The sequence below is a fragment of the Leucopleurus acutus genome, assembly GCF_964270905.1.
Source record: "Leucopleurus acutus genome assembly, chromosome: 3".
Taxonomy (NCBI): Eukaryota; Metazoa; Chordata; class Mammalia; order Artiodactyla; family Delphinidae; genus Leucopleurus; species Leucopleurus acutus.
Genome location: NC_139145.1, coordinates 78,338,809 through 78,353,441, shown reverse-complemented (window position 1 = coordinate 78,353,441; position 14,633 = coordinate 78,338,809). Strand labels below are relative to the sequence as shown.

Sequence of the window (14,633 nt, the reverse complement as noted above, 5' to 3'; positions counted from 1 at the left end):
CTGTTGGATTCTGTTTGCTAGTATATTGTTGAGGATTTTTGCATCTATGTTCATCAGTGATATTGGCCTGTAGTTTTCTTTCTTTGTGACATCCTTGTCTGGTTTTGGTATCAAGGTGATGGTGGCCACGTAGAAGGAGTTTGGGAGTGTTCCTCCCTCTGCTATATTTTGGAAGACTTTGAGAAGGATAGGTGTTAGCTCTTCTCTAAATGTTCGATAGAATTCGCCTGTGAAGCCATCTGGTCCTGGGCTTTTGTTTGTTGGAAGATTTTTAATCACAGTTTCAATTTCAGTGCTTGTGATTGGTCTGTTCGTATTTTCTATTTCTTCATGATTCAGTCTTGGCAGGTTGTGCCTTTCTAAGAATTTGTCCATTTCTTCCAGATTGTCCATTTTATTGGCATAGAGTTGCTTGTAGTAATCTCTCATGATCTCTTTTATTTCTGCAGTGTCAGTTGTTACCTCTCCTTTTTCATTTCTAATTCTATTGATTTGAGTCTTCTCCCTTTTTTCTTGATGAGTCTGGCTAGTGGTTTATCTATTTTGTTTATCTTCTCAAAGAAGCAGCTTTTAGTTTTATTGATCTTTGCTATTGTTTCCTTCATTTCTTTTTCATTTATTTCTGATCTGATTTTTATGATTTCTTTCCTTCTGCTAGCTTTGGGGTGTTTTTGTTCTTCTTTCTCTAATTGCTTGAGGTGCAAGGTTAGGTTGTTTATTCGAAATGTTTCCTGCTTCTTAAGGTGGGCTTGTATTGCTATAAACTTCCCCCTTAGAACTGCTTTTGCTGCATCCCACAGGTTTTGGGTCGTTGTGTCTCCATTTGTCATTTGTTTCTAGCTATTTTTGATTTCCTCTTTGATTTCTTCAGTGATCACTTCATTATTAAGTAGTGTATTGTTTAGCCTCCATGTGTTTGTATTTTTTACAGATCTTTTCCTGTAATTGATATCTAGTCTCATGGCGTTGTGGTCAGAAAAGATACTTGATACAATTTCAATTTTCTTAAATTTACCAAGGCTTGATTTGTGACCTAAGATATGATCTATCCTGGAGAATGTTCCATGAGCACTTGAGAAAAATGTGTATTCTGTTGTTTTTGGATGGAGTGTCCTATAAATATCAATTAAGTCCATCTTGTTTAATGTATCATTTAAAGCTTGTGTTTCCTTATTTATTTTCATTTTGGATGATCTGTCCATGGGTGAAAGTGGGGTGTTTAAGTCCCCTACTATGAATGTGTTACTGTCGATTTCCCCTTTTATGGCTGTTAGTATTTGCCTTATGTATTGAGGTGCTCCTATGTTGGGTGCATAAATATTTACAATTGTTATATCTTCTTCTTGGATCGATCCCTTGATCATTATGTAGTGTCCTTCTTTGTCTCTCTTAATAGTCCTTATTTTAAAGTCTATTTTGTCTGATATGAGAATTGCTACTCCAGCTTTCTTTTGGTTTCCATTTGCATGGAATATCTTTTTCCATCCCCTTACTTTCAGTCTGTATGTGTCTCTAGGTCTGAAGTGGGTCTCTTGTAGACAGCATATATAAGGGTCTCGTTTTTGTATCCATTCAGCTAATCTGTGTCTTTGGTGGGAGCATTTAGTCCATTTACATTTAAGGTAATTATCGATATGTATGTTCCTATTCCCATTTTCTAAATTGTTTTGGGTTTGTTATTATAGGTCTTTTCCTTCTCTTGTGTTTCTTGCCTAGAGAAGATCCTTTAGCATTTGTTGTAAAGCTGGTTTGGTGGTGCTGAACTCTCTCAGCTTTTGCTTGTCTGTAAAGGTTTTAATTTCTCCATCAAATCTGAATGAGATCCTTGCTGGGTAGAGTAGTCTTGGCTGCAGGTTTTTCTCCTTCATCACTTTCAGTATGTCCTGCCACTCCCTTCTGGCTTGTAGGGTTTCTGCTGAGAGATCAGCAGTTAACCTTATGGGGATTCCCTTATGTGTTATTTGTTGTTTTTCCCTTGCTGCTTTTAATATGCTTTCTTTGTATTTAATTTTTGACAGTTTGATTAATATGTGTCTTGGCGTATTTCTCCTTGTATTTATCCTGTATGGGACTCTCTGTGCTTCCTGGACTTGATTAACTATTTCCTTTCCCATATTATGGAAGTTTTCAACTATAATCTCTTTAAATATTTTCTCAGTCCCTTTCTTTTTCTCTTCTTCTGGAACCCCTATAATTTGAATGTTGGTGCATTTAATGTTGTCCCAGAGGTCTCTGAGACTGTCCTCAGTTCTCTTCATTCTTTTTTCTTTATTCTGCTCTGCAGTAGTTATTTCCACTATTTTATCTTCCAGGTCACTTATCCGTTCTTCTGCCTCAGTTATTCTGCTATTGATCCCATCTAGAGTACTTTTAATTTCATTTATTGTGTTGTTCATCGTTGCTTGTTTCATCTTTAGTTCTTCTAGGTCCTTGGTAACTGATTCTTGCATTTTGTCCATTCTATTGTCCATTCTATCTCCAAGATTTGGGATCAACCTTACTATCATTATTCTGAATTCTTTTTCAGGTAGACTGCCTATCTCCTCTTCATTTGTTAGGTCTGGTGCATTTTTATCTTGCTCCTTTATCTGCTGTGTGTTTTTCTGTCTTCTCATTTTGGTTATCTTACTGTGTTTGGGGTCTCCCTTTTGCAGGCTGCAGGTTCGTAGTTCCTCCTGTTTTTGATGTCTGTCTCCAGTGGCTAAGGTTGGTTCAGTGGGTTGTGTAGGCTTCCTGGTGGAGGGGACTAGTGCCTGTGTTGTGATGGATGAGGCTGGATCTTGTCGCTCTAGTGGGCAGGTTCACGTCTGGTGGTGTGTTTTGGGGTGTCTGTGGCCTTATTATGATTTTAGGCAGCCTCTCTGCTAATGGGTGGGGTTGTGTTCCTCTTTTGCTAGTTGTTTGGCATAGGTTTTCCAGCACTGTGGCTTGCTGGTCGTTGAGTGAAGCTGGGTGCTGGTGTTAAGATGGAGGTCTCTGGGAGATTTTCGCCGTTTGATATTATGTGGAGCTGGCAGGTCTCTTGTTGACCAGTGTCCTGAAGTTGGCTCTCCTACCTCAGAGGCAGAGCCCTGTCTCCTGGCTGGAGCACCAAGAGCTTTTCATCCACACGGCTCAGGATAAAAGGGAGAAAAAGTAGACGGAATTAGTAGAAGTATGAGGAAAGAAAGAAGGAAAGGAGGGTAGGAAGGAAGGAAGAAAGAAAGAAAGAAGCAAAGAAGGAAAGAAGGCAAGAAGGAAAGAAAGGAGGGAGGGAGGGAGGGAGGAAGGAAGGAGGGAAAGAAGGAAAAAAGAAAGAAAGAAGACACAGTAAAAATAAAATAAAGTATAATAAAGTTATTGAATTAAAAAATTCTTATTTAGGAAAAAAAAAGGGACGGATAGAACCTTAGGACAAATGTTGGAAGCAAAGCTATACTGACAAAATCTTACACAGAAGCATACACATACACCCTCACTAAAAGAGGTAAAGGGGGAAAAATCATAAATCTTGCCGTCAGAGACCACCTCCTCAATTTGGGATGATTCGTTTTCTAAAGGAGGGAAGGAAGGAAAGAAAGAAAGAAAGAAAGAAAGGACGAAGGTAAAGTATGATAACGTTATTAAAATTAAAATTGATTATTAAGAAAAAAATTTTAAGAAAAAACCATGGATGGATAGAACCCTAGGACAAATGGTGGAAGCAAGACTATACAGACAAGATCTCACACAGAAGCATACACATACACAGTCACAAAAAGAGGAAAAGGGAAAAAATCATAGATCTTGCTCCTAAAGTCCACTTCCTTAATTTGGGATGATTGGTTGTCTATTCATGTATTCCACAGATGCAGGTACATCAAGTTGATTGTGGAGCTTTAATCCGCTGCTTCTGAGGCTGCTGGGAGAGATTTCCCTTTCTCTTCTTTGTTCTCACAGCTCCCAGGGCTCAGCTTTGGATTTGGCCCTGCCACTGCGTGTAGGTCGCTGGAGGGCGTCTGTTTTTTGCTCAGACAGGATGGGGTTAAAAGAGCCGCTGATTGGGGGCTCTGGCGCACTCAGGCCGGCGGGGACGGAGGGGCACAGAGTGCGGGGCGGGCCTGCGGTGGCAAAGGCCGGCGTGACTTTGCACCAGCCTGAGGCGCGCTGTGCGTTCTCCCGGGGAAGTTGTCCCTGGATCCCGGGAACCTGGCAGTGGCGGGCTGCACAGGCTCCGCGGAAGAGGGGTGTGGAGAGTGACCTGTGCTCGCACACAGGCCCCTTGGTGGCGGCAGCAGCAGCTTTAACGTCTCCCGCCCGCCTCTGGGGTTCGCGCTTTTAGCCGCGGTTTGCGCCCGTCTCTGGATTCCGCGCTTTCAGCCGCGGCTCGCGCCCGTCTCTGGATTCCGCGCTTTCAGCCGCGGCTCGCGCCCGTCTCTGGATTCCGCGCTTTCAGCCGCGGCTCGCGCCCGTCTCTGGGGTCCGCGCTTTCAGCTGCGGCTCGCGCTCGTCTCTGGGGTTCGCGCTTTTAGCCGCGGCTCGCGCCCATCTCTGGAGTTCCTTTAAGCAGCGTTCTTAAACCCCTCTCCTCACGCCCCAGGAAACAAAGAGGGAAGGAAAAGTCTCCTGCGTCTTCGGCAGGTGCAGACTTTTCCCCGGACTCCCTCCCGGCTAGCTGTGGTGCACTAACCCCTTCAGGCTTTGTTCAAGCGCCAACCCCAGTCCTCTCCCTGCGCTCCGTCCGAAACCGAAACCCGAGCCTCAGAGCCTCAGCTCGCAGCCCCGCCCGCCCCGGCGGGTGAGCAGACAAACCGCTCGGGCTGGTGAGTGCCGGTCGGCACCGATCCTCTGTGCGGGAATCTCCCCGCTTTGCCCTCCGCACCCGTTGCTGTGCACTCCTCCGCGGCTTCGAAGCTCCCCCTCCGCCTCCCGCAGTCTCCGCCCGCGAAGGGGCTTCCTAGTGTGTGGAAACTTTTCCTCCTTCACAGCTCCCTCCCACTAGTGCAGGTGCCGTCCCTATTCTTTTGTCTCTGTTTTTTCTTTTTTTCTTTTGCCCTACCCAGGTATGTGGGGAGTTTCTTGCCTTTTGGGAGGTCTGAGGTCTTCTGCCAGCCTTCAGCAGGTGTTCTGTAGGAGCTGTTCCACGTGTAGATGTATTTCTGGTGTATCTGTGGGGAGGAAGGTGATCTCCGCGTCTTACTCTTGCGCCATCTTCCGCCTTCACCATACTGTTTTGATATTTATAGCTTTGCAACATGGTTTGAAATAAGGAAATGTGATGGTTCCAGCTTAGTTTTTCTTTAAGATTGCTTTGGCTATTTGGGGTCTTCTGTGGTTCCATGTGAATTTTAGGATTTTTTTTTTCCCTATGTGAAAAATGCCACTGGAATATTGATAGAGATTACATTGAATCTATAGATGGTTTTGTGTAGTATGGACATTTCAACAATATTAATTCTTCCAGTCCAAGAACAGAAGATGTCTTTTCATTTATTTGTGTTGTCAGCTTCTTTAATCAATGTCTTACAGTTTTCTGTGTAGAAGACTTTTCACCTTGGTTACATTTACTCTTAAGTATTTTATTCTTTTTGATGCTATTGTAAATTGGATTTTCTTAATTTCTTTTTTGAATAGTTTATTGTTAACATAAAGAAATGCAGTTGATTTTTGTATGTTGATTTTGTATTCTGCAGTTTTGCTGAGTTCATTTCTTAGTTCTAACAGTTTTTTGGTGGAATCTTTAGGGTTTCTATATGTAATATCTTGTCTTCTGCAAACAGACAATTTTACATCTTCCTTTCTGATTCGAATGCCTTTTATTTCTTTTTCTTGCCTAATTGCTCTGGCTAGGACTTCCAATATTATGTTGAATAGAATTGGTGGGAGTGTGTGCATCCTTGTCTTTTTCCTGATCTTAGAGGAAAGCTTTTAGCTTTTTATCATTGAGTATATTAGCTATAAGCTTGTCATATATGGCCTTTATGGAACCATCCTTGCATCCCAGGGGTAAATCCCACTTGATTATGGTATAAGATCTTTTTAATGTGCTCTTGAAATCAGTTTGCTAGTATTTTGTTCAAGATTTTTGCATCTATATTCATCAGGGAAATTGGCCTGTAATTTTCTTTTCTTATAGTGCCTTGTGTAGCTTTGGTATAATGGTAATGTTGACCTTGTTAAATGGCCTCTTCAGTTTTTTGGAAGGGTTTGACAAGGATTGGTGTTAATTATTCTTTAAATGTTTGGTAGAATTCACTGGTAAAGCCAACTGGTCCTGGGCTTTTATTTGTTGGGAAGTTTTGATTACCTTATCAATTAGTGTATTATATTTTCTCAGTTTTCTAAAAGAGTAAATATTGATAGTGATAACCCACACAAACTAAAGCTCTTGGGGAGGGAGAAGCTAGGGTGGTTATCCTCAGTATTTTCTTAAGTGTACAAAGGATTACTGAAACCAGAGAGTTTGAGAACCATTGCTTTATAGTATTCCATTGTATGATTATACTGCAGTTTTTTTTTAAACTTTTTATTTTACATTGGAGTACAGTTGATTAACAATGTTGTGTTAGTTTCAGGTGTACAACAAAGTGATTCAGTTATAAGTATCTATTTTTTTTCAAATTGTTCTCCCAATTAGGTTGTTACAGAATATTGAGCAGAGTTCCCTGTGCTATACAGTAGGTCCTTGGTGGCTATCCATTTAAAATATATATACTACAGTTTATTTATGCATTCTATTATATGTTTGAGTTGGTTCTACTTTGGAGCTTTTACGAATAGCTATGAATGTTCTTGTACATGTCTCTCAGTGTACATATAGACACATTTCTGTTGGGTATAAACTTAGAGGTAGAATTGCTGGATCATTGAGTGTGCCTGTGTTTACCTTTCCAAAGTAGTGGGACCATTTTATTTTACATTCGTATCAGCAGTTATGGGAATTCTGGTTGCTTTACATCCAAAGAAGTCATTTTTAATTATAGGAAGAAATTAGGGGACAGTTATTAAATTCACATCATGTTTATTTATAAGGCATTGTATGGCAGCATAGCAGAAGGAGTAAGAGCATGTTCTTTCCCATTAGTTATAACTTGCTTTCAGTCTCATTTGTGTCTGATACTAGCTCTGAGACTTGAGCCAATTACTCAATCTAAGTTCGAGTTTCCTTATCAGTAAAATGGATTGATTATAGTAAATATCTCACAGGATTTGTTGTGAGGATTAAATGGGATACCAGTGAAAAGCACTTAGCATTTGGCCCTGTCAAGAAGAAAAAATAGGCTCAGATGACTACAGTGAATGAAAGATAGAGGAAAGCACAAAAAAGTGCCCCCCTCCCCGCCCCCATCTCTTTTTCTGACTGTTTATTTGTATCCTTTATCACACTGGTAAGCATAAGTGTTTCCCTGAGTTCTTCGCACTGTTTTAGCAAATAAATCCAAGGGGGAAGAGGTCATGGGAACCTTTGACTGGGACAGAAGTTGTGGGTAATCTGAGGACCTACTATTTGTGATTAGCATCTGAAGTGGAGGGCAGTCTCAGTTAAGGCTGAGCCCTTAACTTGTGGGATCTGATGCTATCTCCAGGCAGATAGTGTCAGGACTGAGTTAAATTGTAGGATACTCAGTTGGTGTCACATAATTGCTTGCTTGGTGTGGTTAAAACCCCCCCCCCCCATATCTGTTGTCAGAAGTGTTGTGAATGTGGTAATAATGTGAGAGCAAAGGAGAAACACGGGAGGAAGACTAGTTTTTTCCTTCTCACTCTCCAAGGCTGCAAACGTATAGTCAAATTCTGTGTTCATAAGTTACTTAGTTCCTTCCTGCCTTCTTTCTTTCAGTGTAGATATAGTATTTGTTTGAAATGTACTTAGTTCCTTTGTTTCACCTCCCCCCCATTCTGATTGATTTAAATCAGTTTTTTGAATATGTATGATGTTAACGTGTTTCAAAAGTCATAACTAGTGTCCACTGGTAGATGAATGGATAAAGGTGTGTGTGTGTGTGTGTGTGTGTGTATATACATGTATACACACACAGTAGAATATTACTCAGCCATAAAAAAAGAATGGAATCTTGCCATTTGTGACAATATGTGTGGACTTGGAGGGTATTATGCTAAGTGAAGTAAGTCAGACAAAGACAAATACCGTATGATTTCACTTATATGTGGAATCTAAAAAACAAAACAAATGAACAAACAGCAGAACGGTAACAGACTCATAGATACAGGGGACAAATGTGGTTGCCAGAGCGGAGGGAAGGGGGAGGTGGGAGTGATAAGTGAAATAGGTAAGGGAGATTAAGAAATAGAAACTTCCAGTTACAAAATAAATGAGTCATGGGCATTAAATATACAGCATGGGGAATATAGTCAATAATACTGTAATACCTTTGTATGGTGACACATAATAACTAGACTTAATGATGATCACTTTATAATGTATGGAAATGTAGAATCACGGAGTTGTGCACCTGGAACTAACAGAGTGCTGTAGGTCAGTTATACTTCAATTTTAAAAAGAAGTCGTGAGTATATAAAAAGTTATACTCAGAAGTGTTATTCTTTGCTTCCACTTCATCTTCTTCCCTTTTGTAGGTATCCAACTTCATTTTTCCCTAGTTTTATTCTCCCTTTGTTCCTTTTTGTAGCAAGCCAGGTACATGTGTTTTATTTTCCTTGTTCCTTACACACAAAAAATTGCCATATATGCTCTTTTCTACTTTTTTTTTTCACTTTATAATATCCCCTAGAAATCACTCCAAGTCAGTTCATAGATTTCTTCCTCATTCTTTTTATAGCTGTTTAATACTCCATCGTGGCTATGTACCACAGTTTATTCAACCAGTATTCTGTGCACAGCAGGATTTTTAAGGAGATGTTTACACATTCTTGAAAATGATTAAGAAATGGAACAAAACACAAATAGAGTTTGAGTCTCTAATGCATTTTATATTTAATTAGTCAAATAAACTATAAAAATTAAAATTCTGTAGTCAAGAAAACCAGAAGTTGTTTTTATTATAAGCCCCAAGGATAATAGTCAACTGATGAAGTGTAAACTGCAGTTCGTTATATTTGTTTTTTGTTTTTTCCCCATTTACCAGTTTATTGCCATCCGTTAGTTATAACTCTGAAAGAAGAAAGTGAGGACTAAATGACAGAGATATTCCAGATGAAGATCAATAATTTTTATTCAATTTAAAGTTTGCCAAAACTAGGGATAGATAGCTTTGCACCTTCTAGTGCCGTCACTAAGGAAAAATTAACTGACAGGCAGTGATAGTATAATAGCAGCAGCAAAAGAACAAGGGTAATCCAGAACTGGATAAGTCTTTGAATGATCAAGGTTTATTTGTATTATAAGTTGGCATCTTTCTATAGGGATAGATGTTTATTTCTGAGGTAACTTTGCATTTATCAAGTTTATAAATGTTTAATACTTGTTGAATTAAACAGTAATTTTGTGAGGTACTTCAGGATTCATGTAGACTTAATTCAGGAAAACTTAGAGTCCTGATTGACAAAAATAGGTGCAACACAATATCTGTAAGTAGATATATAATTGCAGGTAAACAAATAGAAGGCAAAGTTATGAACACATTTTAAAATATATATATTCTAGTTAATGGAAACTGAAAAAATTTTGTTTAGTGAGGAGGAAATCTACATTGTAAACATTCCAAATTTAATACAGTATTTTGGTAAACAGTGACAATCAGTATTTTATCAAAATATAATATTCAGGAGAAAATCAGTTTCTAAAATATTAAGGTATTTTAGAGTATTGTTAATGACATTTTTCATAAATTAGTTTTTGGAATTTATTCTGGCTGTTAGTCTTGTGACAAGCCTTATGATCCTATTGTGGATATTTACACCTAGGTGAGCAGACCATCATGAGGTTTTTTGTTTGTTTACTGAGCCAGTTTTTTCCACTGTGTGGCACTAGTAGAAACAGACTTGATTTCCCCTAATTCCTTTTAGGAAAATTCCAGACAAGCATGCTTAACTAGGGAAGTTCCTGTTCTGACATCAAAATAGCACTAGATCAAAAATCAAGAGATCAGAGTTCTCAAGCCCACTCTGCCACTAAGAAGTTGTCGGCCAATTTAGGCCTCATTTTCTTGTTGATAATGTGAGCAGATTTATTTGTATGTTCTTTCAAGTCCCTTTTCTAATATTTTTTGGTAGCTTGTACAGAACCATTTTGGCTTTGGTAGGAATTATGGTCATGAAGTATATATTAAGTATAATATTTTTTACATTAAGTAAGGTGTATGTATATGTGCAAAAGTGATGAGAAAGTAAAGAATTACTAAAATTTTAAGAACTTAGGATGGAAAGCAGTTTGTGATAGATATTTTATTTTCAGAATTATGCTGCATGTAAATTCTAGGACGACAGCCACGTACTCTTAAATGGAAGAAACTCCTGTGATCTAAGAGCAGAGAACAAGATAAACTTGAACCCTACTTTTTCGTCTTGGACCTTAACTTGTAGTAATGGAAATGGATAACAAGCAAGATATTTACAAATTGTGGTATATGCTATGAAGAAGAAAAAGAGTAGTGTGATGGAAAGTAATTAGGGGAGGGGGGAAGAATATTGATCAATATGAGTATATTCAGGAACTGAGACATGAATGTTGAAAAGAAGCTAGTTAGACAAAGACCAGGCAGATAGAAGGAAGGTAAACCACCTTGAGGTGAAAAAAGATTGTTACACCCAAGAAACAGAAAGAAGGGCAATGTAAGGGCAGGAGCCAATTGAGGGAATGAAAGAGTAGCTTGAGATGGATTTGGGGAATTAGGACAATCATTTAGGGCATTGACATTGATAAGAAGTTGAGATTTTATTCCAAGTGCGATGAGGAAACTATTGAAGGGAAAATTACTTGGTGTAATAAACATTTTTAAAAGATCACTCTTGTCTGTGTGTGGAAAGGAATTAGAGGGAAGCAAGAATGGAAGCAGTCAAGAGTATAAACAATAATGCAGGAGAGGGATTATGGTAGTTTAGATAAGGGCAGTAGCATTCAGTGGAGATGGAAAAAGTGAAAGGAATTGGTATATATTTTGCAGAAAGGACTGACTGATGGGACTATATATGGGAGGTAAGGGGAATATTCTCAAATAATAAAGATTTTTTAAAATATTTAAAATTAGTCTGTTAATATTTAATGCCAGTGTTATACATGATAAATATTTTCTTGACAATTTTATCATTTTTATTTTACTTTGTTCATTTTTTTCTTTGTTTTTAGGCTTATGCCTCTGGATGTGACATTGTTATACTGGGAAGTGATTTTGAAAGACTGCAAATAATCCCAGGAGCTAAACATGGAAATATTCAAGTAGGATGTGTAGATTGTTCAATGCAACAAGGCAAGGTTTGTAAGCTTGTGGTGATATGAGATTTGTTTTGAATATGGTTTTTGTAAGTATAGTCTCTGAAGTATCTATTTCCTATTGAATTAGAGACTTGCTGTGTTTCCAAGACAATGTAGCTACAGATTTCTTTGGCTCTCTAAGATGCACTCTAGAGAACAAAATTCCTGACTCAGATGTATCTTAGAGATTGTCAGGAATTCTGTTCTCATATAATCTTGAAATATAGCATAGTTTTCTCCATGAATTGACAAACAAATGTAATATTACCTGTAGAATAGGTATAAAGCTTACTTATTTAAAAATTGATTGGATTGAGGGAAAGGAATGACAATAAACTTCAGTCTATTTAGAAATAAACCCTGAAAAGAAATTGTTGTTAGAGTCCTTTTTTGTCTGTAAACAGGTAGTTATCTCCTTGTAACTTCTAGATAAACTTTGTACAAAAATGAACATAAATTGATAATTTTTTAAATAATTTATTCCAAGTCTATAAGAAAAATGAAAAATTTAATTTGAACTTCTGTTTACACATGGAAAGTATAAAGTTACCTTGAAAGTAAAAAAGCAACAAAAACAAAAGAAACAGGGCATGGGCTTTCCTGGTGGCGCAGTGGTTGAGAGTCCGCCTGCCAATGCCGGGGACACGGGTTCGTGCCCCAGTCCGGGAAGATCCCATATGCCGCGCGGAGCGGCTGAGCCTGTGAGCCATGGACGCTGAGCCTGCGCATCTGGAGCCTGTGCTCCGCAACGGGAGAGGCCACAACAGTGAAAGGCCCGCGTACCGCAAAAAAAAAAAAAAAAGAAACAGGGCATATGATTTAACATCAGGTTAAATACAGTTCTGTATAGTACCAGAGTTGGGAGAGTTATAACTTATAGGCAGTATAGTGTATAGCTTAATATAGCACCATATAGGCATAGATGACCAGGCCTAGGTACAGTTGCAGCTAGACTAGGCTGAACTTTGCAAATTTAATTTTTTTGGTAGATACTTAATTCATGTATATTGTTTGTGATTCTACCAGAACATTTTGTGTGAGAAATCAAAATGGGCCCAACCTTATTTTTTTTAATGTAATCATTCCTAATAAGGCTGCCATTCTGAAAAGTTACTTCTTGGGACCTAGTTTAAAGATACTCGTAACAAAGGAGTTTCAACTCTTGTAGTCTTTGCCTACTTTTTGGACTACTGTTCTTTTTGTTATTCCTGTGTTCCTTCCTTTCAGTAGAGTTACAGGTATCTCATCTGTCTTTCTTTTGTTCATGCCTTTCATTCTCACTGTACTACGAAAGTGGTTTTTATTATGGAATGCTAAAAATCCTTGAGACTTTTTTCCCTTTCTCTTCATGTTTGTTTGATCTTGTAGCTCTGTAGTTCTGTAATCTTGATTGTATATAAAAACTTACTTATACCATTTAGATTCACATAGGGCTTGTTAATGTTGGAAATCTAATTTTAGAAATTTTCAATATGAGTTATCTTTTAATCTATATTACATGAAATCCAGGTTAGAATGAAGAGGTCATTTGGTTTTATAATTATTCTAATAAAGGGTAAATTTCCTTTGTTTTACAGAAAACAGTATACTCAAATGATTCCTTAAGGTATCAAGACGAAATTTGTAGATTTTGGTACTTGGGATTTCTGTTTACCTTTTAGAAGGAAATGCTTCTTGATACCATAGGCATCAATATTTTATCATTACTGTTTTTTTATTTGTACTACCAGATTAATTTTCCTAAGAAAATTCATCTGCATTTGACTTGTTATTCATTTGCTTAAAACCATTCTTAGTTTCCCATGAACTTAGAAAAGTTCAAATTGTTCACCTTGGTTTGAGACCTTATTTAACCCACTCACACTTGCCTTTTTGGCCTCATGTCCATTATTTCTCTCTTCTGCCTGGGCTGGTGCTCAGTCACCTCCCAACGTACTTTACCTCTTTTAATATTTACACTCGTGGGGACTTCCCTGGTAGTCCAGTGGTTAAGACTCCACACACCCAATGCAGGGGCCCCAGGTGCAATCCCTGGTCAGGGGACTAGATCCTGCATGCGGCAACGAAGATTTCACGTGCCGCAACTACGACCTGGAGCAGCCAAATAAATAAATATTAAAAAAAAAGATGTACAGTTGTGTTCATACTATGCCCTATTTCTAAAATTGAACACTCACTGCAGTTTGAAATTCTATCCACATTTAAAGGCGCAAACTAAATACTCCCAGGTGAAGTCAGTGCAGATGATTTCTACCTTCTAAGATCTCAGAACACTTTAAAATATCCATTGAAAGTTTTTTTTTCCATTATGTATGTTACATCCTCATTTCTTACTGTCTTCACTAGATTATATGTTCTTATTTTTATCCCTGATCATTCATTCTATCTATATATCTCTCTGATTTCTGATGTTTTAATGTTCTTCATTTGTGACTCACTCAAGCTATAGTAGTAGCTACCTTATAAAACAGAGCCAGCAAGGGTTATGCTTCATTGATTTAAGAGTAAATATTTGAAAGTTACTCAAATAAAATAGAATATTGAAAAAATATACTCCTTAGAGAGTTTACAAAGGAATAGATCTAAGTTTTACTTCTAAAAAGTTAAATATACACTGACAGAATTCTGAACTTTGAAGACAGATAACCTAAAAACTTGATTTTTAAGTCACGTCAAATTCTATACTTGACAAGGAATACATCAATACATTTTCTTCTGTGAGGAAGGGAATTAACATTTACTATGCATCTTATATAGATAATTCTTTACCAGGTGCTTTACAAATGTTATTTCAACCCTCAAAATAATCCTATTAGGAAGATAGTATTATATATACTGTAAATATAGATAGAAACTAAGGTTCAGAGAGCTTAACTTGCTGGTACACAGTGACAGCACTGGAATTCTGATCCAGATATGGTAGTCCCCAAAATTGACATTCTCAAGTATTGGTGAAAGAAATTTTGTGTTGGGTATTTTTTTTTTTTTTTGCGGTACGCAGGCCTCTCGCTGCTGTGGCCTCTCCCGTTGCGGAGCACAGGCTCCGGACGTGCAGGCTCAGTGGCCATGGCTCACGGGCCCAGCCGCTCCATGGCATGTGGGATCTTCCCGGACCGGGGCACGAACTCGTGTCCCCTGCATCGGCAGGCGGACTCTCAACCACTGCGCCACCAGGGAAGCCCTGTGTTGGGTATTTTTTAAGTTATACTGTTAATTTCTTTTGTTCTTTTGATTCATAAGTAAGTTAACATATCCATAAGTTTTCTTTCTTTTTTCTTTTTAA

The 14,633-nt window shown here is 38.2% G+C and overlaps 1 protein-coding gene across 3 annotated transcripts in view; it reads left to right on the top strand.

The window, feature by feature from the left end:
* The window catches only part of DMXL1 (Dmx like 1), a 131,287-nt gene that overhangs the window by 10,318 nt on the left and 106,336 nt on the right, over positions 1 to 14,633 (top strand). For all 3 annotated transcript variants that reach the window (XM_082836305.1, XM_082836304.1, XM_082836306.1), the window contains exon 2: positions 11,225 to 11,350. In XM_082836305.1, the coding sequence (XP_082692431.1) occupies positions 11,225 to 11,350 (126 nt within the window). The remainder of the gene's footprint in view (positions 1 to 11,224; positions 11,351 to 14,633) is intronic.